Genomic DNA, 23,723 nt, shown 5'->3' on the forward strand with positions numbered 1-23,723 from the left:
ATCTTGCCGTGCCGCTTTTTATTTGCGGATCGGTCGTAAAGAGCAGTAGAACGAACGCGTTGACGCTTTCTGCTTCCGCGGCGGTTACCGAACAGTTCTATCCGAGAGGCGAAAGTTTATTTCGTTAATCGCGCGTCCTGAGCCCTCGTGATTTATGCATCGTCGCTCCCGCGTCGCGCGAGATTATTATTTCTTTTCGCTGGGAACGGTAAAAACTCGGCGCGGGCGCGCCGCACATTAAATCCGCAAATTAACTCGAAGACACGCCGCGTAATTACGCGCGCGCGGGGCGCCTTTATCGTGATTTATCGCGGCCGGGAAGTTAATCGTTACATTTTATTATATCGCGCGGTCTCGTTAAGCGCGACACCGTCGTCCTTTTTTCTTTGTCAGCGATCAAAACGCTGCGGCACTGGTACGATTTCGTTGAATTTAATTTTCGATATCGTGTATACAAGAGTGAAGGGAGTGTACATTAAAATTTGTATTACGCTATATGTTGCGATTTTGTCAACACGAATAAATGCGGGTCCCTCGAATCTTGTGTGTTCGCATATCCGTCCATTAGAGAAGAAAGATTTTCTTTAAATTCAATAAATTTGGACGTATTATTTTCAGCGTGATATCGTTACGAGATATTATCGTGTAATAAAATTAAGATTTTCGTTAAAATTGAGCAATTACATTAGAAAACGTTAACGATCTTTCTTGAATCCACAATTACGTTATAAATTGCATAATTACATATTCCTCGCTTGTTCTATTTTTATACTCGTCGAAGCATAAAATAACATGGATCAGATCTGAAACGACGATTTGCTGTGCAAACTGATAACAGTGAAGATAACCGTCGCACGAAGCTATCACCACAGTTGCTTATTTTTCACCTCGTTAAAGACGTTTCGACGGTATGTTTCTAAGGTAAACATTTCAACCCGTTCGATTTTAATGTTCTACGACACGCAGCTCGATGTTTACCCTTATCGATCCCTTTCCGTTTCCCTTATTTTAATCGCGCGGCACTCGAAGGTTTCTTCGCGTATCGATGGAGCATCTATATAGTTTATCTATCAAGGTTGCCTCGTGTTTATGACGATGGGCATCCATGCAGCCGGCTTGAATCTGCAGGTGGCTCGCCTGTTGCGAACCATTCACCCGCTCGATCCCAGTGGTTTACGTCTATCCCGCCTTCATATATCGCTATGCCGATAAAAATACAACCCGCATTTATATAGCGCATGTTGCTTTCTAATTAATAACGCAGCGTCGACATCCGGTCCTCGAATAACACGCGAGTTCAAAATCCACGAAGCGAAATTAAGTATTCGACACAAGAGTTCGTCTCGTTTCCAAAAACACTTTTCGATGTGAAATTGATTTCACGTATCAACGAAAAGGGGGCCAGACTCTCGACAGAAATCCTCATTAAATCGAATTACTCGAACGTATTATAAATTTATAAAGGCAACGAAATTTTTGCTCGAGATCGATAGCTCTTTTACGCGAATTTTCTTCAAATTCACCAAACTTGGACGTATCTTCAGTACTATATGAAAAAATATCGTGTAATAAAATCGAGATGTTTATTAGAATTGAATAAAAATGAGATATCATTGCATAAACGACATTGCATTGCGATTCACATCAGTGCGCCATTGCAGTAATTCGTGCTGCTGCCGCCTTTCCCTCCTCGCGCTGATGTGAAAACATTGTAAATTCATTTATTATCAATATCCGAGATAGATTTCCGTCTCAGGTAACTAGTAATCGCGGAACTGCCGGCCTCCCTGGCATTTTCTTGCACTTTTGTTTTTATTTTGCAAAGAAGAAAAACGAAAAGAGAAAAAAAACCGACATTTATCTTCCGGGCAACCGTTTTACGAGACGGCCGCAAAATACGTATCACCATAGGTGACCGCTCATTATCATAATCATTACGCTCGCTGCGCTTGTTTATGCAACCGGCTTCGGTTGTGTGCGCGTGCGCTCCTTGTAAATTTATCGCCTCGTGCCTTCTTTTACTTTGTACCGTCGTCGTCGTCGTCGTACTCGTGTCACGATTGAAGGACAAAAGTGACGAAGTCGTAGCAACGCGCAACTTCTTACGGTCGGTCTGTTTTTCGACGATGCGAAAATTATAGCGCGCATGCATCGTCAAGTCGACGTCAGAATAGTCGATGCATCTTTTTTTCGTAATTATATAGATGATCTCTTCAAATTTATTCCCACTTAAATCGAATAATAATTTATTAAAACTTTAAACATATTGACTGCACTAATGTATTTGCATTAAGTATTTCTTGTTCTCATTGTTTAAGGAGAGAACGAAGGGGAATTATTTGTATCTTTGAAGCTTACAATTCGCAGAAAAGCATTTTGCATTTTTTATTTTGAGAATCATAACTCGGACATTTAGATGTTTTTACGAACGAACGCCGATTTCAAATTTGATCAGTAGAAATGCGTTTACTTTTCGCCAATAACGGATCACGCTACGTAAACCAATGAAATGCACTTCTTCGATACATATTTGTTCTAACGGAATATTTTTACTATTTTTCGAATATATCGTACAATCGTCCTTGCGGCGCTGAAAAACAACCGGTACTTTTTAACTCCGTTGAAGCGCTAAACGCGACGTTATTGTTATCGCGCGTGCGAATGACGGGGCAGAGTAGTACGCGGACCGTCTAAACGGGCCTGTCGATCATTCCTGAATAGATATTCCGGCATGAATCAAGCTGCTGGGGATGTTCAAAAGGTAAAGCGGAAATTCCACCTCCGGCCGCGCGCGGTGACGGTTTTTATTTTCTTAATTAAAAGTACCGCGCGAGCGAGCGAGAGAGAGAGAGAGAGAGAGAGAGAGAGAGAGAGAGAGAGAGAGAGAGAGAGATGTGTTCTCTCGCGCTGTAATCTGTTGCAAATTAAATAGAAACAGTCGCGGGACGCGGATGTGGCGAGGGAGCACATCCGCTGGCTCATGAGTTATCGACGCTCACTTCTCTGGTTATTGGAGCCTCTGTTATCGCCGATATGCCGAGAATAAACGCGGCAAATAGAACGCTTCGAAAGGTCCGTCCTGATGACGGAACGCGAACGATCTCGGGACTCTTTCGCTCTCTTCCTCTCTTTCGCATCAAGACGGCGAGAGAATTCGATCCTGTTGAAAATGACGTTCTCTCGCCGTCGAGATGTGACCTTGGTTTTCTTATTTGGGAATACCGCACGGGTAAAGAGTGGAGAGCCGCAGAACGGCGGACGGCCTTGCGAGCGAATTTCATTCGCTCGCCTGCCCGCGCCGCTAAACGATTCGACTCCGATTTGCGAAATGTTTCGGGAGAGTGTCGTTCGGATTGCATTTGGCGCGTCCGATATCAAAGGCGCCATTTCGCTGCTCCACCGTGTCCTTTTGCAATCGCCGTCGGCGCGTGGAAGTCGAGGAGGAGAAGAAGGAGGAGGAGGAAGAAGGGGAGGGGTGGCGACGGGAGGGAAAAGAGATCCTTTTGGTATCTCCGATCCTGCCAGAATGCAAACTCCGACCTCGCCGCCAGGTGCCGATTCTCTCACAACCGCGAGTGTCTTTCGCCGTTTCTTCCCGTTTATTTGCTCCCTCGGTATACGAGAGATCGTTCCCGTTTTCCGAGAAAAATACCGTCGCGCGCGTTAACATCGCCGTGAAATGTATGTGCATGCGTAATTATTCTGTAATAACGCTTCGGGGCATCATACGTGGTTAACGTGTGGAAACGCGACCCGCGAATTTTCAACGTATATCTTCCGTCGCATATTAAATGTCCGGCGATTAATAATGCTACAATGTAACGCTTAACGTGATTACATTTTGCAATGTACACTGTTTTTTACCTAATTTAAATCGCGCGCAGCGCTCATAGTTATTATCCCAACAGATTCACGAGAAACTCCATTAGCTATTATAATGCGGCAGAATTTCTACTGACAGTCGTGTGTTCACCCGTGTTCCTTTTTTCCTCCCTGATTGATCCCGAATTATTATATGTTTATTATATACGGTATGGTCGATATCTTTTTTTTTACGCTTGTAGGCTTGTATACATAAATGTCGTGATTTGGTATAGTTTTGCAGCGATTTAACAGCTATTCGAGACAATTTTATTTATTTTAACAAAATCTCGGGCACTAAATCACGATATTGCGCGCTATGAAAAAAAAACAGTGGTCACCGGCGAGATCCGCGAAATTGGATTGAATTTTTAACGCCGCTTTTTTTTCGGGAGCAAAGCTGCACATGCAAAAGAATCTTTTTTCATTGAGGATCACTACCGTCTATCGTTTTCCTTGCGACACCTGCCGCGTGACCTGCCTGGTGGCAAAACACTTGAAAATGTTAAGACAGAACGGAGAGAAAAGAAAGAACGGAGTAGTTATTTACGGTCATCGGCTCCCCGCTAAGAACGTGCGTTTTGCCCATCCGCGTTTACGAGAGTTCACGGATAAATCTATGAATAGAGCATCGAGAGGAGCGGACTTGTCTTTATGGTCTATTAAGATGTCCGCAAACTGCATTACATCAGACCATCGCTTTCCTCGAGGACGCTGGCCGTTCGCGTTGATCGAAATATCGGGCTCGTTGATCATCGACGTTGACGGCTCGGTCTCGAAAGGCGGGCTTTTTCTATTAAAAAGCCGAAAGGCGCCGGAGCGATCGATATAATCGTTGACGTTATAACGCTCGTGAATTCGGGATGAGGTCAGTGTCACGTTGTCTGACAAATGAGGCCGCGTTATACAAGAAACCGCCAATGCGGTTGCCACAGTTGCCGTTAAATACGTTATTTGTTTTGTAAATTTTGAATGCTATTGCGACCGAGAGAGAGAGAGAGAGAGAGAGAGAGAGTTTAAGAATTAATAGAATGTGACGCGTGAGATGTCTTAATTAATAATTTAACGAGGGATTCTTCATTATTATCCACGAAGCGTATAAAATACCAAATTGGCGATAATTTCGTTAATGTTATTGATATTCGTGGTAATGTGAACAGTAGAGGTTTATTCATGGACGCGTCGCACGAGGGAGATTATGCTTTAATTGACATGTAATTAACGAGTTAATTTAAATTAATACAGCCGGTAAGATTTCGAATAGCCAATATACAAACCAAATATACGTATATTATCGACAACTTACGTCATGACATAAAGGTTATTTTTCTTATCTTTCGAGAGGCAGCGTAATTCGCGAAAAAGTTAAACACGAAAAAAACCCAGTCTTGTCATTATAATATTTTTTATTACTGTCCGATGAGGAAGAAAATACATGAAACTTTATGTCAGGGGTGCGATTATATGCAAGAAAAGGAAATACGAATTTAAATTGCAAATTGAACAGTCGGCGCATATATACGCACGCACCGACGCGAAATAAAATATCATACAGCGGCCGATACAAAATAAACACTCGAGGCCTTCCGAGAGTGTACGTGCGCGCTGATAAGACCCGACGATAAGACCCCCGATGCGCTTGCTACGGGGCTTCGAATTACTCGTTTCGGCGAGCGATGTGTCCTGCGGCTTTCTCGGACCGAATGTCTCGAAACTCTCTTCTCGTATCGCCGGAACGAGTCGAGTTCTTCTCGTCGCGAGCGGGAGAGAAGGAGAAAGACCGGGGAGAGAGAGTGAGCGAGAGAGAGCAAAGAGCTTTCGAGTTCGTCGGCCGAGAAACGTAATTTTGCGTCGGACAGAATCGCCGGTGTTCGGCGGATCACCGAGGGCTCCGCTCCGCACCGCTCCGCTTCGCGGTATCGTTAGCCGTGCCGACGGAGTGAGGTCAGCAGCGCCCGCCACTCAATAAATCAGAGACACGGTGCATCGCGCGACGCGTGTCGGTGGGAAGCGAGGACGGTCGAATTCTGCCACATGATCCGTCAACAGAGATCACCCGGATGAAATACGCGCATCCGCATCGGATATACCGACTATCCGTAGAAGCCTCCGGAGTCGCGAGCGCGTGCAAGGGTTGGAAGGCCAAGGGAGGATGACACCGATTCCGGGATTTCTGCAGGGAAAGAACCCGTAGGAAGTTCGAGTGCGAGAATTTGATTTGAAAATTCTGCGACGGTCTATTTGTAGAACGCCAATTTGAAATCGTTCATTGCAACGTGTTAATTACCGTTTATGTTTAGTTACATTTAATTATGGGTTACGACACAAGCAACTCTGTTGTATTTTGCTAGCTTCTTTATCATTTCGACGATTGGATATAAGATTGAACCTAACGATTCAAATGTCTACACGGAGAGAATTTTCTCTTAAAATTTACCCTAAAATCATGGTAGTTGTGGGACATGTACCACCAACGAATTTTATGCGAGCTATTCTGATTAATATCTAGCATTAAAAAAAATATTAATATTTATTACATTAAAATATAAAATATGTTTGATTAATTTTATTAAAATGTATCTAGGAAATTTCAATAATTTTTCAAAATTTACCAATCTGCTTGGTAATTTTTATCACGTTGTTTGTAAAATGTCTTGTATATTTTAAAAATTTCTTGGTTGCCAAGTTGTCCCAAGTTTGTAGTGAATTTAAGGGTAAAATATAACTAAAAATTCTCTCCGTGTATTGTTTTAGAGGAAAATAATTTCGCAAAACAGATTTGAATCTTTTAAACCACGTCTTTTTTTTATCATCGTGGAATTTAGCTGCGTAAACTCCCGTGTCTCATCTTCGCGATAAAATATCTCCGACAGACGTTCGTTCTATCCGTTTTCCTACCTATCGTATTTTCGATACACGCCAGAGTTCGTCGCGATTCTATTTTCATCTCGATGCACGCAAAAATGAACACCAGAGGGTCGTAATAATTCGAAGTATATGCACAATTTTAGCGCCGGTTGGAATAACATTGAAGTTATTGTATTGAAACGATATTATTTTTTCGCGATATTGAGCAACGGACTTCGCTGCTCTTCTGCTCTTTTTATGGTTTTTTTTGTTTTCACTTTGTTCGATTGCTTCGTGAAATAATTCGTCGGTACATCGCTACGTTATTCACAGTTCGTTAAAAAATAATAGACTCTACCGATCGGCAGCCCGCTAATTGCCGTACGAACGGTAACAATTGGATGACGCGGGGAACCTAATTACCTCATAATTAAGCATGCGCTTTGAGTTATTTTACAGCGAGCGATTTATAAAAATTACCGGAGGCACTCAAAGGCAACAATGTAATTGACTATCATCGGCGAATAATTCTATTATCCCGTGAATTACGCGATACAACGATGAATGCGTAACGAGGTAGCATATTTTAATAATAAATCAAAATGCGCGCACGATCGGGTTCCGCTCGCGCTCTCCGCTCCTACATCGTTATCCTTTAAATCCCTCCCGGTTATTAATAAAAACTACATTACATTTATCAGCTTTTAATTAATTATACAAAAGCTCTTATTAATACTGGTAAATAAATGAGATTCAACGGTACCGATAGCAAATACACGAGATCCGTCGGATAATTACCAGCGATTAATTATCAACGATATGATATCGAGATAACGCGCGGCGAATACGCGTCCCGTAAACAAACATTTCTATTCGCTTCGACGAAAACACGCGCTTTGCGCTGTCGCGCTGTGCATTTCGCGAAAACTGCCCGTGACATTTTTTCCTCTTGCATATACATATTTTGAAGACGGTGAAAGAAAAGGCTTTAAACCGCTTTGCTTGGTAGAGATCGATATGGGAGGGGACACCGTATCGATGTCCGGCGACAAAGAAAGTCTCTCGCACCTGCATGAAAAGTGACCTACTTCTCTCCGTAATTCCCTAAGACACGGAAGAAAGTCCACGTCTCTTACTTTCGTATCTTCCTTTGTGTCGCGGTTGTCACGTCGTTGCGGTTGCTTTCGAAAAAAAGGAACCCCGTACAACGAGAAACCTATATAACTTAACAGACATACGAGAAACGTACCTCGTTGTACGGGGCACACCAGTGCCTCTCGGATTTTGAAGAGCCTCATGCAGGTACGCCAGATACGATAGTTCAAGAGAGAGAGATACGTATTCTTTTATGTGCTTGTCGAAACAGCCTTCAAAGATAAATCGATATCCTTCGTTCCGTCGGAACGGCGCGGCATCGAGACGGTATGAATAAATATTTCCAACATACGTTTCGTGACACGGATTACGACGTGATTATCCATTTACATTCTTCAAAAAACATATAGAATTTAGAGATAAAGATAAATTTAGAGATACGGATAAGGACAGGTCAGTTCTTGAGAAACTTTTGAAATAAAAGCTGCTAAGAGCAGTTCTTCCGATACGGACAGCTATTATCGGAACAAAAATTCAACGAGCAGATAAATGTAAAACGTATCATGCACCCAGCACATTTGTCGTTTAATGAAATTTCTGTTTCCCTCTCCCGCGAGTTATCGTATTGCGAAAACGAGAACACCGAAATATTATTCCGACACAGTTTCGATTTCGGGTGGACTTTTAATGTATTCGGCAGGGAGGCTAATAGCTTTATTATTATTCATTACCACATGCTACGTGGCCGATAGCTGGCACTTCGCTTAAATAATGTGCGACGTCCGATTAAAAATTCTTGCTCCCTGCGCGAAGGGAGACCCCAGAAGGATAGGCGCGATTTTCCCCTCCGGCAAAGTGGCGCGCGGTCACTCGCACGCGGAAGCGATCGAGCGCGGCAGTGTTGTCCGCGATAAGCATTAGGAACAACGCGTCTCCGCGGCGCGCGGAGATAATGAGTGCGCGGTGCTCACTTTTCAAGCCGTCGCCGTTTCGCGCGCGCAGAGAGTATGTATACGAGAGAACGCGGAATCCCGCGCGTCGAATGCGCGGTAATAACGGGTTGAATTACCGGTATATGTGCGGCCCCGTGCAAATCGACGAGAGATTTTCGCGCGGGACGATCGCGCGGCCCGGGACTTTATCGCCGCGTTTACACCGCGCTAAATCTTTTTACCGCCACCGGTTTGTCGGTCCGCTATTTCTTCTTTTTTCTTCCCTCTGTCGGCACTTTTTTCCCCCCTTTGTCCGTCTCTCTTCTCTCTTTTTTTTTTGTTTACGTCGGGATAAATGCTTTATTGCCCACCGATCCTCGGCCCGGGCCGGTGTCATGGCGTATAAGCGAGAGTGGCCCGCACGCACTCCGGATATCTGGCGCTCGATTCCCAGCGGGATGGAAAACCTAATGGTTCAGAGACGACTGCCTTACTTTGGAAACACCAGGTTAAACTTGTTAGAAAAGAAAATGTGTTTACGCGTGTTCGCACTTTCGAGAGGCAGTACAATGGAAACGTCCTTTTATGTTATCGCTGCTAGATAATCCTATGATTATTTTCTACTGTGTACCTTTCTACACTCGTCAGGAATGATTTAAGACACGACTCAGTCGTTATAATGCGTTGATATTTTAAAAGTATTCGTTATCAGCTGTTTTTCTTCCTACGTAAATTATTCGAGTTTACAAATGGGAAGAAACGAAGTGATAAAACTATCGTTCCGCGATAATTCCATTGATACGTGAACGACGTTGGTACGCAAGGTCAACCGTTGGTTTAGACGAACGTACATCGACAGGCTCAAGTGTAACGATGCAACTTTCTCGATCGGAATGACGTAGGGTTAAAGCTCGAGATGCGTCGCGATCGCATTTCTCTCGCTCTGTTTACGTCGTTTCAAACGTATCGGCGCGCGATAAGAACTTTTCCCGTCCGCAGCGATGGAGAATGGAGTTGCGTCGTCGCGCGCGGCATCCCGTCGCTGGTGTATCTTGACACAATGTTTCTCAACACGCTGCCGTGTTCTGCCGTTTAAACCAAACAACCCGGGTCGTCTTCCGTTTATTATCCCGCGTAGGCGAGCGTGTGCCGTCTTCGCGTCGGATAAACGTATCACGTAACAGCGTTCCCCCTGTTGGGCGATTTTGCGAATGCTTGTAATAGACACGTCTATCTCGCGTGGGGAGATAATAAATTCGTATACTCCATATAGCGGGATTTTTTAAATTTATTTATGCTAATAGTTTTTTTTATTGTTAGTTAAGAAGCACTTTTCTATAATCTTTTTATAAGAATTTATTTCAACTTATATTTTTGTTGAGAGAGAGAGAGAGAGAGAGAGAGAGAACTACATAAATTACTTAAATTCATTCAATCCAGCTTTTTTCCGTTTAACGCAATCTCATTTCAAGATTTTCACGTTAAAACTGAAGACATTTTCAAATCAACAATATTCTCTTTTTTTTATATTGCGCTTTAACGTATAGTCTCGAATTATATTTCAATACCGAAATATTTAACGGTTATGTATATTGAAGGGAGGAAGGGTGATTTTCAAGGAAAGTTTCTTTAAAGAAATTGATCTTGCCCATTGGATGTCTTGCGAATTTTCGCCATTAGCAGAAGAATTCCGAAATAAGAAATAAAAGGGATAAGCTGGCTGCGGCAATCAGAGACGCGACGCGACGTCTGTCGGTGACGCTTTCTCGCATTAAAGCGAGCTGCATCTGGGGATTCTTTTATTTCATCCGCGCGTCGCTAATGAACGAATTACGGGCGCGCGCGCGCGCGCGAAATAAACGCGCGGTAATACGGCACGATGAGCGCCGTAACTCCGCGAGCGCAAACAATGCTCGGGGAAATGATACGTGTTTACCTTCATATAACTTTGGACGAACGCCAGACGCCGTTCAGCGCGCGTCAATTCCCCGCACTGGCAAACCGCCGAAATCTTTGTCAAACCATATGTCCTCGTGCGCGCGCGCGCGCGCGCGCGTGCGCGTGCTCCGTTATGTCAGCCACTACTCTCGTCGGGAAAAGTGAGCGTATATGTTGCGCGGAAATCTTTTACATACGCGAACGTATGCACACGTGAGTTGTGTGGCACGCGGACAAAAAGGAGGAGAACCGTCGTTGTCAAATTTAACGCTCGTTACAAGTCGGCGCGTTATCGGGTGATTTATCGCGCTCTCGCCGCTCTTCCGGAAAATCTCTCTCGCCCGAGCCCCGATAGTTTCTGTCAGCGCGAACGACGCGTAATTCAGGCCAGTTACGTGTGCACGTTGAAAATACGCTAAAAAACCATAATCATTCGGACGACGGCAAAAGTACGAGACAGTTTCATTCCGCGAGACAGTTTTATTTTGCTCAATGTAAATCTGTACGGGGCAATATCTTCTCCTTGTCATTCTCGCGGCGGACGATTTACGGCGGCTATAAAAATACAGTGCCACACTGGGTTGTTTTATCCCATGCGAAAAATCAAAGAAAACAAACCCGGGGTGTTTATACGGGTAATAGGAAGTAAAGTTGGTCCTTTCGTACACTTGACCCAATCGGCGGCTTTTAATCCGTCAAAGCGCGCGCGCGCAGAGTTTACACACTGTCTACGGTATCACCCCGACGTGATTATTAACGGCGAAGTGATTCCATTAACGCTTAATTGGAAAGACAAGCATTAGACGAGACCGTAAAAGGCCAATTCCCGAAAAAGAGCCGTATTATATAAGTAACGTGTCGCAGTAGCTCAAAATTCATAAAACTCTCCACGCTCGTGCACCTTTATCGCGCGCTGATAAAAAATGAATATATAAATTTAAAACGCGGACATAAATATTATACATTTAATTTATGCTCGCGCGCTGCGTTTTCACCGGCAATATAATTTATGCGTAATTACTTGGTTCGTAAACATCGCGACCGAATTAAAGTCTCCGCGATAAATCCGTGGACAGTGTTAACGTCCTGTTTGACGCGGCAATAAGTGAACAACCTCTTGTATCTCCGCGGTTATAAGAGTGCCGTTTTTCTGCATCCGAACGACTTCTTTCGAACTGTTCAGAATAATCAGTTTCGTATCGCGTCGTTTTAACGCGCAAATTGGAACGGACATTTGATTCGGCAAGCGTATAACGATGTGTCGAGAGACACGTGTAGGTAATATGTGTTTACAAGGAGGCGTTATTTCTGTCCGCAAATTCGCGGTGAATTAACGATACGATCGCCCTCCTTTCGCGGGAACCCCGTCGTCGTCGTCATCATCCCCTCGTCCCGCGCGAGTACATTAACAGCGTTTCTCGCGAGTAAACCGCGCGGAGGAGATCTGTCCGCCGCGCGCCCGTTCGTGTATACCTGTGCACACACCGGCGGAGAGCATATTAACGTTGCCAGCACGCGGGGCGGCCGGGCGGTTGATTAGAGCAAGCCCCGGGTCGTGTCAACATAACGAAATGGACGGAAACGCGGCAACGCCGCGACGCGGCGTGCGGACGGACGACTTTGGTAGCCGGTCGGTCGGTCCCGAATGCACGCACGCACGCACGCACGCACGCACTCACGCTTACACGCACGCAGGCATGCACGGCACGGCCCCACGGTGGAACGTCCGCGCGCCCGAGAACGACCTTCCCTCCGCACGATTCGCACCGCGGAGCCAAGGAACTTCGCTCGCCGTGCCGTGGAAGCTTCTATCTTGTTCCTCGCGCGCGCACACCGCGATTCTCCGCGACGACTCAAGAGATTTCTTCCGCGGAGATAGGCTGAGATCGGACATTCCTCGATTTTCGAAGATCTTCCTTTTTCTTTCTCCCTTTTTTAAAAAATATTTTCGAGCGCACGTTTAATTAGAATTTAATTTAAATCAATTTTCGTAAACAGCAGTAAAACTGCAAGATTTTGCAGTTTTAACGTGTTTTTGTTACAGTATCGCTACAGGTAGTCTATTTAAAATTATGTTTTTTAATTACGAATAAATTACCTGAACACAGTTCGCACGGGCAGCAAAATATTAGCATAGGAAAATGGGAAGATGGAAATTTAGAAACCTATAGCTATTTTCGGCATTCTTTGCAACATGAACAGTGTAAATGAATCAATAATAAAGATACTTTTTTTTTTTACTTGTACTATTGGCACACTTTTATTACATTTAATAACGCGTTCCTCAATTATTGTAGGAGGAAGATTGGTATACAGATCCGTGTGTTTTACTCGTTTCGACATGTGTGTATGCGCGGCATTAATTTCACGCACGCGCGGTTTTTTAGACAATCGATAGATTTCACTATTCATTGAATGGCAAATGGTAAACAAGTCGTTTGTTGGAAAAAGTGGGCCCGCCCGATTGTTGCGTCCGCGACTCTTCAACTCTAGTATTTTTATTCACGAATACTAATGGCTTTTACATCTCAATATACTCGACGCAGCAGCGTTGTGTTGATTTTTTCTATTGCGCTTGTGTTTTTTATTTGCAACAAAAGTTGCGCCGAAGTAAATATGAAAAGAATACATTTTCATTGATAAAATCTATCCCGTTTTTTTTATTCGCGTTCGCAGATTTATGGACAATAGCGTACGTTTTTATAGCTTCCATAAAGACTCGTGTACCATTTGTACGCAAATCACCCGGCCAAATGAAAAGGAACGGCGAAGGGGGGGGGAGAGGAGCGGGAGAAGAGGGCACGGACAAAAATTATATGCATAATAATATGCAACGTTGCGTATCGCGACGTGAAGAAACTTCGTTACGCCGTAACGTCCTGTGTATATCGGCATAAGAACGCGTTATCGCGTCGCGTTGCCCCTCGAGCGGCGTGAGCCGTGACTTGCAGAAATAAAAAAAAAAGAAAGAAAAGAGAGGAGAGCAGCAGCAGCAGGGGGGGGACAAAGTGCGAGAAATTTTTTTTTTTTTTTTTTTTACATGCGCCTAAACGCATAATTACACCCGTGTTGGTTTTTCCTTTCCATTTATATGCGGGCGTTTAATCGTAATTAAGTTCTTGCGTCGTTCCCGTAATAGGATAATCTTGAGGACAGGACGACAGGGGCCACAACAGCTCGTTACAGAATCAACGAGTCATGTAATTCGTCGGCTTGAATCGCGCTCGTGTAATTGCCGCTTCCAGAACACCCGTTTTTCTTTTCCCGTTCCTCGCGTTCGAAGAGCGATTGCTCGTCCGGACAGATTTTCGGGTTGGGGGGGAGGGGAACCGACGAGGGGGACGACACCTCACTCGTGCGACATCGCGGCAGTACGGTATCGCGCTGTGGAGCGCGTCTCGATTACATGTAGGTACATAATAATACATGCAGCAGCCGTAATGAATTATCGTGTGCGTACCTTCTTGCGAAACTATATACATTGTGACATACCTCCGGTAAACGCCATACGGGGGGGATTCGCGGAATTTAAAGCCGGGGTACGGTCTCGCGTGCGCGGCGGCGTGGTCGCGGGGCAAAACGGGAGAAAGGATTTAATCATTGTGGATATACATGATGATAGCGTACGTTGCTGTCCAACGCGGTATTAACGTCAATCAGGGGGTACTCGCTCGATTTTTGCGAGCAGGCCTTTATTACGCGCGCATACGTACGCAAAAACACACGCATATACATATATATATGTAGCATGAGTCACACGGCTTTTTAAGTACCTACTTATCTGATATCATTTTTGTAATATATTTACAAATGATAAGCGCGCGATAATTGGTCGAGTGTTTCGTACTATAAATTCAAACGGCGAGCGTGTCGTGAGTGTCTCGAAAACCAGGCAGCGAATCATCTAATAACAATCTCTGGCGCGAGCGTTGTTCGCATCTTTTTGCTTGAAAAGAAGAAAAGAGAAAGAAAGGGGTAAAAGCAGGAAGGGAGGAAAGTAAATTAATTAAAAAAGTAAATTAATTCACGTACACAGACCCGCGCGCGATTTGCGGAGGAAGAGCTGTGTTGTTTGTTAGAAAAACGTACGTCGCGGTAATATCGTACAGCGCACTCCCTGTATGGAGAAAGGGAAACGAATCGACGTTCGCGAGGTGACGCCTCGTTCAACGCGGTGGTGTATACGGGAGCCCGGTTAATCTCAATCTGACAAAACATCGCGTCGTTCGGGCACAATGTGCGACTATCTCTAAGAATAATGCGCGTCAGCTGATTCGGCTGCAGCCGTATGAATGAACGAGCGGCTTTGCCAACTGTGATAGCTCTCATCAATCACGTCTTGGCGCATCTTTGCTCGGAAAGAAAAAGAGAGAGAGAGAGAGAGGGGGGGGGGGGGGGGAGAAAATCAGGGAGGAAAAAAATATGTACCATCTCGCGAGCGAGCTCTCGTTTCCGAGGACACGATCGGGGGAGGAACCCCTCGACGACGCGTATCGCGAGAATCTAGACGTATCTTTTCTCGCGAGCGCCCCGCACCTTCCGCGAAACGGAGCGCTCCGGCCGCGGAGGTTTTATTCAATTAATTCGCGTCGCCGAGGAGCACGCGATCCGACCGCGACGAACACGTCCTAGGGGGTTTCGACTCGCAGTTGGCACACGTGCGCAGGTGGAGTGCGGTTTTTGCCGGGCGGCGGTGGCAGTGGCGGTGGCGGCGGTGGTGGTGGTGGTGGTAGCGGCGGCCGCGGCGAACGGCAGCGGCGGTGGTTTTTTGCGCCAACCGCGAGGTCTCTGGTGGCTTTTTCCCTTCTTTTCTTTGGTACCCACCCGTGGCACGAGGGAGGGGGAATGGCGGGGGAGGAGGTGGGGAGGGGGAAAGAGGGAGGAAGAGCGCGACGTCCTGTGGCCGCGTGGATCGGAGGGAGAAAACGCAACGCCGTCGTCGCGAAAAAAAGAGGGACAGGAGCGAGAGAGGGTGGGGGGAGACAGAGAGAGGGAGCGAGAAAGAGCAATCGGATCGCGGCTCGCTCCTTCCAGCTGGCCTGGCACGACGAAGGCCTTGTCGCGCGGCTGCTCGTTCGGTCAATGTCTTCTCTTTCTTCCTCGCTCTCTCCCTTCTCCCTCTTTTTCTCTCTCTCCCTCGCTCCCATCCCCGGTCCCCCTCCCTACCTAGCGTCTCCTCGCGCTCTTTCTCTCGCCTCCTCTCGCTCCCCGCTCTCTTTCATCGCTCCCCCCCACCAGCAGCACTCCCGTGCTGCATCGCGCACACGAGACACGGGTGCCTGCGAAATCCCTCTGTCATCTTGCGAACGAACGCGCCCGTCCGCGGCCAGGATTATCCCGCGCCGTGCGTCCGATCGCGAAAAATCCAGTTCGTCGCGGCCCGAGACGCGCCGTCGTTGTCGCCGTTGTCATCCTCCACGTCGTCGGCGGGCGACGGCGAGCAACGGGGGAGTCCGCAGCGCGGGCGAGAGAGAGATATCCCCGGCACCGTGGTGGATCACAACCGGTAACGTTGTTCGGCGTTCGGCCCGGAGCGGAGAATGAAGGAGAACGCGGTGCGTTCGGAAATGTGCACACGTACCATCGCGGTGGTTTGAAGGCGCGTATCCCGCGGGCAAGGCAAGGTGAGGAGACACGGCGGCGGTTCTCTCTCTCGTTCGGGCTTTTTCCGCCGGCGGGGCCGCGCGCAACAGCGTGAAAGTTCCGCGATCGTTCGCCGCGCGGACTCCGGCGCGCTCTCTCGACTGCACGTCGTCGATGACGTTCCCGATGCCGCCGTCATCGCCGCCGTCCACGTCCACGTCCACGTCCAGTCCGTCGCTCTCGTAGCCTCGCTCGCACGGTGTTTACGTCGGACGGTGCTGTGTTGCTAACGCGTCGGGGTGCGTGCGCGACACACAAGTGCGGAATCTCGTTCGGCGCGAGTGCGGGAGCATGGCTCTCGGCGACGTCGTTGTCACCGCCGCCGCCGTCGCCGCCGCCGCCGCCGCGCGTTAAGGAGCGGCGTCGCGCGGGCGCGAAGAATGAAACTCGACACCGCGGACTAGCGGCTGCTTGGCTGCGGGTGCTCCTCCGTTCGCGGCGACGCTTCGCGTTTTCTCGCGACCGCAGGTGGGCGCATCTCTTTTGCATATCCATGAATTGATTTGAAATCGCGACTCGAACGATTTTTTAGATCGATAAATATGGTGCTGATATTTTTGATGTAAAAAAATGACGGCGAACATTTGTACGGCTCCTCGACATCCGCGATGAGAATGATAATGCAAATGAGGCGGACGCTGAATGTTAAATTAGAATTTGTGATGACGGTAGATTTTTGCAAATGTATTTACTGCTTATGCACTTCCGCTACTTTCTGCATAATGCGGCCAACGTAGAAATAAAATCAAGTGCAATGACGAAGTTATTACATTGCAAAATACAAGTTACAAGTGGAATATTATATTCTATGTATGAGATATATTTATAGTGTTTTATATATATAGATATGATTGTGAGCGTACATGTATATACACACAATTTGTGTACACAAAACAGTATTCTTCATATATCTTTTTTTTTTTCGTTTTCAGAGTGCAATAAAGTTAGCTGGTAAAAATAATGTCAAGAAGCTGCACACGCTGCTATCGATAGTGGAGGAGAAGCCAAAGGTGGACACGGGGCAGAATAACAGGCACAACGAGCACCACATCAAAAACAATTTCAAGCACAACCATTACACACACAATTCCATACTGACACCCTCGACGCTAAACCAGGTAATTGAATAATCTTGGTTAAATCGCGTCGAGAGTCCATCTCTCGCTGACATATGCCAATCAGAGTGCGATACGTGACGGTGGTGTTGAAAATTTCTCTCGCAGGGCCTAGATGCAGGTACAAGCGACGATAGTGGCAGAGCGTCTGAACAGTTGCACGGCCCTGGTATACCTAGGGATTGCCAGGACGCAGACAGTTCCAGGGACCATCTCAGCGATGTAAGTCCACACCCGCTATAGTCACGTAACTTGGAACAGTAATGCAATTGTGTAACTTGGAATGTATGTAACAAATGTTATTTCATGACTCCAAGTGTAACAGACGTCTGTTCAATAGTTTTCTGTATTAGCATACCCTAGTCTCTTCAATTTCTGTGTAATTAAGATAAAAATATATTTTTCACACGTCAACATCAATTTCTTTATTAAATGAGTAATGAAAAGTTAGAAAATTAATTGGTATATTTATTCACGAGTCTGCTTTTATAATATTACAGGCTAGCAGTCATTGCAGTTCGGGTAAAGGTTATATCGTAAGTATCTATTATTTAATCAATACACTCGAAAGATCGTAAATTATGTTTCTATATTATGGTAATAAGTACATAATTTATTGTTTCGATGTTTCAGTGTGATAGTGAAGGAGAAGACGATAAGGTATGCACATTTCCTGTAGATACTCCACTATTTCGAAGAAAATAATCGATCCAGTTTTAATAATTTCATCCATTTTGTACGTTACAGGGCTCGGATGCCGAATCTATACTCTTTGAATCTTCTACCCCACCACCTCTCACACGTAAATGTAAGTAAATGCTTTTAGAAACGAGAAAGTACAACGTTATTGCCATTATTGCGCCATATATTTCTCATCTGCAATTTTCCTTTTCGTTTCTAGACGAATTGCCGTCTTCTTCGCCACACGTTTTACCACCCACAAACGGGGCAGGCGGATCTCCACCGGACACGGGTGGTCAAACTTCTAATCCAGCAACGAATGCTCCGGCACCTATACCACCTCCTGTGCCTGCGTCTGCACCAGTTCCAACAGCGCCGAGTCCTCCCAGCCCCACGTTGCCTCCACACATATCCCAGCCTCCTGTAAGTAGCTACGCATAAAAACTCGCTCTTGTTGCGCACGCAGAGAAGGTAGTAACATTCGTTGTTGACGTATTGTTTCAGATGACTAGTCCTTTGGCAGCGAATCCACGTGCAATAGCTCCGCAACAGCGGCCAGCTTCCCCTGCTCTGCCACCACCCTCTCTATCCCAGCAACCGCACACTACGATACCTGCATTGCATCCACCTATTGGGCCTCTCGTCTCGAGTCATACAACTAGTCCAGCGGTAGCCAGTTTAGGTGTTACGCCGGCAGCACCATCGAACGGGGCGGCCACCACGAGTTATCCACCGCCCATACCTATAGCTGCGTATCCGCAGACACAACCGTCGTATCCACCGCTCTACACTCCGTACACCGCTTTAAATCACAGCCCGTATCTGCCACCCGCGGTACCATCCCCTTCTCATTCTGCTTCGTCTCGCGCTGACGTGGTAAGTTACTGGTTACGTAGTATGTCAGTGACAAATATTTATCTCAAGTACGGGATATGAGTGTTTATCAACGAGGACAATAATTGTATTTTAGAGAGGAAGTAGAGCTTCCCCCTGTACCAACCTAAAACAGACTATAGGAAATAACCTCGCGAGTCATAGTAATACTCCATTGAGCGCTGCCACCACAACATGCGTATCCACTATAACTAATACAGTTACCACGGCAAATACTATCGCTCATAGAGACATGGTGGCCTGCAGTCTGTCTGGACGAAGCAACAACTCTCCACGTGGACATAGCCCCAGTCGGGAAAGGGATAGTTACAGGTAAAATATTTCCTTCTGATCACGGCATTACGGCCACGTTTGTCAGAATTGAGTAATTCGATAAATTAACAGGAAATTATAATAATAATTGTAATGTTTGTTACAGCAGTAACGTGAGTAGTCTAAGCCGAGGCAGCATAACGCCTGTTAGTGTGCCAAACACCTCCTCTCCAGCCAATTCTAGTCTACCTGCATACACCAAGCCACAAGGTTGGATTAGGTAAGCCTGAGCAAGTAACCTTTCAATAAAAGTTAAGCACAAAAACGGCATAAAAATCTTTTACCTAAAAAAATAGCAGCAACACAGCTTCCCAGCTGTCCCCAGCGACAGCTACGTCTGTCCCGAGGCCAACTCCGCCACCAGTACCACTCGGCATACACACGTTTCCACCACCGATGTTCGCAGCACCTTTACCACCGCCAGTGTCTAGTTCAAGCCCGCATACTTCACTGCCCTCGCTTCCCCCGCCGACGACTAATCCTAATCCGTTTTCCGCGGAGTCTCTGTTCCAAACAAGTAAGCTCATAATCTGACTTTTTTCACTGCAATTTGTTCTATGTGAATATGGGCAGATAATAAATGCACTAACCAAAAGAAGGGGTGACACATGTTACAGGTCAGGCAGACCTTCTGAGGAGAGAACTCGATAGTAGGTTCTTAGCGTCTCAAGACAGAAATGTTGGAGTTGGAGTGGGGAATTTGGGTCCACCGGCGTATCTTAGAACGGAAATGCATCATCATCAGCATCAGCATACGCATGTACATCAGCACACGACACCGTTGTTGCCAACAGCTGCAGCGTCAACGCTTTTCCCACCTCCAATTGTAAGAAATGTATTCATTATCCAATGAGACTAAAGAATTATATCCATTATACTAATTATCTGATCATGATCACAATTCATTCTTAACTCGTTTATACATGTGAACTGATGTTAAACGAAAATTGTCTTTTATTAGTTTAAGGACATCCCAAAATTGGGAGGAGTCGAATCGCCATTTTTTCGTGGAAACTTAAACCTTTCTGGTTATTCTGGTTTTAACACTGGCCTTCTTCATCCCGGAATTGGACCGCCTTCAACACCTTTCGTGCCACCTAATCACTTGACTCCGTTCGCGCCAAAGGTGCTTTTATACAAAAAGCTAAATTTTCTCTCACATCTTGTACATATTTATTTAAACATTTGATCTTTTTATCCAGAAAAGTGGAAAATGGAATGCAATGCACGTGCGCATTGCGTGGGAGATATATAATCATCAACAAAAGCAACAGGCTGAAGCTAAGGCGGGAGGTGTCGTTAGTACCAAAACTGAGTTATTAAGACCACCTGGCCATCTTTATCCAGGGGGACCAGCCAGTGGCCTTGGACTCGGTGCACCATCAATGGCACCTCCGTTTCCAACTAACATGCCGTCTGCTCATCCCCCACCACCACCACCCCATCCTGTCGGATTTCTGTCTGCAACGACCTCACATTTAGGTAATAGAGGTAACAAAGATTCACATTTATTCTCACATGCGCACGTTCATGTTTGTAGATACATGCATCGAACCGCATTACAATTATCAGTGTTTACATCATTGTTAGAATTGTTTTTTCTATATTACAGGAACAGGAATATCTCCTTTTGGAAGATATCCATCAACATTCGGCGCGGCAAATCCGAATTTTCCGAATCTTTCAACTTTTCCACCAAGGGAAATGCCTCTAGGTGGACTTGGTGCGGTGCATGATCCATGGCGAGGGTACGTATATAAAACATCAATCAGCTATCGAGCCACCTTTTTTTTATTGTGAACGTTCTTTTCACTAACATATGTATACATATATAATATTTCAGATTGCAACGCGCTACTACTGGATTCCCACAGACTACTGTTTCGTGGGGCTTGAAGCCGGAACCTCCTGCGATAGACAGGCGCGCCGAGTTGGAAGAACGGGAGCGCGAGCGCGAACGGGAAAGAGAACGCGAACGGGAGCGTGAACGTGCCGAACGGGAACGCGAACGTATCAGACGCGAGAGAGAACGGGAGAGGGAGAGAGAGGAGCAACGTGAGAGAGAAAGGCGGGAACGCGAGAAGGAAGAGAAGAGGAAACAGCAGGAAGCGGCCGAACGGGAGCGAGAAAGGCGGGACAAGGAGCGCCGTGAGATGGAGAGGCGCGAGATGGAACGTGAGAGACTGCTTCACCAGAATCGACAACATATGGTTGTTTCCCGAGATCGTTCGCCGCTCAGAAACGGCTCGGCGCCTTTGGATACCGGGGAAGTGCGCGTAAAGGAGGAACCACGCAGCAAAGACGACGAAGTTGTAATGCTTCCACGACCGCCGGTACCCGGCCCCGGAACGACAGGGTCCGCGCAAGGACCTGGACCAAATCCACTGCCCGATCCGAGATACCATCACCCGCATCCGCATGCCTATCTTACGAGGCATCCGCATAGTATGCCAGCATCGCATTCTATGCCGCGTAGCATGCTTCCCAGTTTAAGCGCACATCCAATGCAACATTTTCCACCGCCATCTGCGCCTGCCGGTCAACCGGGAGCCCCTTGGTCGAGCGATCCTTTCCGGGAGTACCGGTTCGACACGTTACAACAGCTACGATATAACCCGTTAGTAGCGGCGTTCAGAGCCGAAGAAGAGGAACGGGCGAAATTGTACGCCGGCTATCCCCCACCGCCGGTAAACACGCTCAGAAGTAAGGACCCTAGTCCAGGTCCGCTCAGCAACTTGCATATGCATCATAGAGCGGGACCCGGTCCAGGAGTACCGTCACGTCCGCTTGAAAACGCCCTTATGCACGCGGATATTCATAAGAAAGAGGACGGATCGCAGTCTCGATGATACATCGTTCCGGCGTCCTCGGTTTCTGCGAGCGAACGCACTGACGGGCCGACCTTTTGAGCACCCCACCCAGTTAACTCTCGAAGCTCGGTGCTGATATTTTGCTAACAGAGAAGAAGCGTTATTTAAAAAAAAAAAGAAAGAAAATGTATATAGATACTATATAAATATATATAATATTTATAGTTATCGAGAAAAAGAGTACGGAAACGCGTAGAACTATTGTGAAAACGTAACGAAGATGCCTTGCTAGTAATGCCGGTGTTCCACCAATAACGGCGGCTAAATGAATGATGACGTTTCGTGAAGTAATTACGGAGGCATCGCTGATGTATCACAAATAATAACGCTGTCGTTATGTGATTTCTGCAGTTTCAGTGATCTGACTGTCTGTAGTGGTAACGAGCTCTAATTATTACGACGATAACTATGCGTACATTTTAAAAAAGTATCGTGTGTAATATTAATAGTTATTATAGAACGTGAGGCGATGGCTACGTAAAAAGGGAAAAAAACGAATCCGAGTTAGGAGAAAGAGTTTAAGCGGATCTCTATTATTACTCAAAAAATTATTTAATTATTTATTTATTGCGACGTATAAATGAACTTGAATCTCTACTACTGACGTACAAGTGCGCGTAAGATTTGCCCTTATTTAATTGATGTAATATACAAATGATCGAATGTAAATTTTACTTCTTAGACTTTAATTTGTATATTAGAGACGGTAGAAAAAGAGGAGAGGGTATATAAAATGAAATGTGTTCTTTGGCTTTCGGCGGCACATGCTTTTTTCATTTGCATGCTGACTAAAAGCACTCTCGTGCTTTCCTGTGATATAAAAAAGAAAAATTAATCAAGAGTAGTAGATCATTGATTCTTTTATCCCAAAAAGTCGAAGATACAAATAAAATGAAATCAAACTATCTCTGATAAAGTTATGACAATTAGATTCTTTTTTTATTTTATTTTCGAAAACACAGGATGACGCTTACTATACCAGCAGTTTGTCCGTGCCAAAGTGCTTCAATCAAAGAATATTTAATACTGTGTGCATGTGCATGTAACATTCACAGTGGTTTTTTAATACGTTCCCAAAAATTAAAATTATTACATTTTTGTCCTTCTCTTTTAACCATTCTTTCAATTCTCAGCCATATACGTCGTTGTGTTACCAGAGAGCCAATTACGAGATCTCTTAAAAGTTCTGTGCCATGGACCAGGTTACGTTCGAATATTCCTGGTGCCTCAAAAGAAAAAACGCGATTTTTCCGAGTAATCGAAATAATTCCCAGACTCTGTTCCGTTTATATTGTAAAATCACAGTAAAATTGTATATTATATAATTAACAAACTATACACACGCAGTTTAAAAATTGTAGATATTTTTCATCGACGCAAAGTTACAATGTGATGCAATGATTTTGTTCATGTAGATATCGCGAAGTATAAAAGAGGATTTTGTGTGAATAGGTTTTTTCTAAAACTGATTCTTTGTAAAAGGGTCTAATAATCATAGTTTCTATCAATCTTGTTGTTTTCAGTATTTTTACCAG

General features: G+C 45.6%; 1 protein-coding gene across 5 annotated transcripts in view; it reads left to right on the forward strand.

Moving 5' to 3' along the window:
* LOC112451668 (fibrosin-1-like protein) overlaps positions 1–23,696 on the forward strand; it is a 29,254-nt gene extending 5,558 nt beyond the window's left edge. Inside the window, exons 1-16 of one of the 5 annotated variants that reach the window (XM_025011444.1) lie at positions 17,136–17,169; positions 17,249–17,434; positions 17,540–17,653; positions 17,932–17,967; positions 18,065–18,091; positions 18,179–18,239; positions 18,333–18,535; positions 18,617–18,988; positions 19,083–19,318; positions 19,425–19,538; positions 19,615–19,835; positions 19,915–20,144; positions 20,280–20,444; positions 20,521–20,809; positions 20,931–21,066; positions 21,162–23,696. In XM_025011444.1, the coding sequence (XP_024867212.1) occupies positions 17,164–17,169; positions 17,249–17,434; positions 17,540–17,653; positions 17,932–17,967; positions 18,065–18,091; positions 18,179–18,239; positions 18,333–18,535; positions 18,617–18,988; positions 19,083–19,318; positions 19,425–19,538; positions 19,615–19,835; positions 19,915–20,144; positions 20,280–20,444; positions 20,521–20,809; positions 20,931–21,066; positions 21,162–22,167 (3,402 nt within the window). In that variant the 5' untranslated portion in view covers positions 17,136–17,163 and the 3' untranslated portion in view covers positions 22,168–23,696. Of the gene's footprint in view, positions 1–17,135; positions 17,170–17,248; positions 17,435–17,539; positions 17,654–17,931; positions 17,968–18,064; positions 18,092–18,178; positions 18,240–18,332; positions 18,536–18,616; positions 18,989–19,082; positions 19,319–19,424; positions 19,539–19,614; positions 19,836–19,914; positions 20,145–20,279; positions 20,445–20,520; positions 20,810–20,930; positions 21,067–21,161 lie in introns of those variants that run through there. The other 4 variants (XM_025011446.1, XM_025011445.1, XM_025011442.1 and 1 more) reach the window with 4 other exon arrangements.
* Positions 23,697–23,723: the final 27 nt, after the last annotated feature.

Source organism: Temnothorax curvispinosus, unplaced genomic scaffold (genome assembly GCF_003070985.1).
Source record: "Temnothorax curvispinosus isolate PA1 unplaced genomic scaffold, ASM307098v1 QBEX01002451.1, whole genome shotgun sequence".
NCBI classification, from domain to species: Eukaryota; Metazoa; Arthropoda; class Insecta; order Hymenoptera; family Formicidae; genus Temnothorax; species Temnothorax curvispinosus.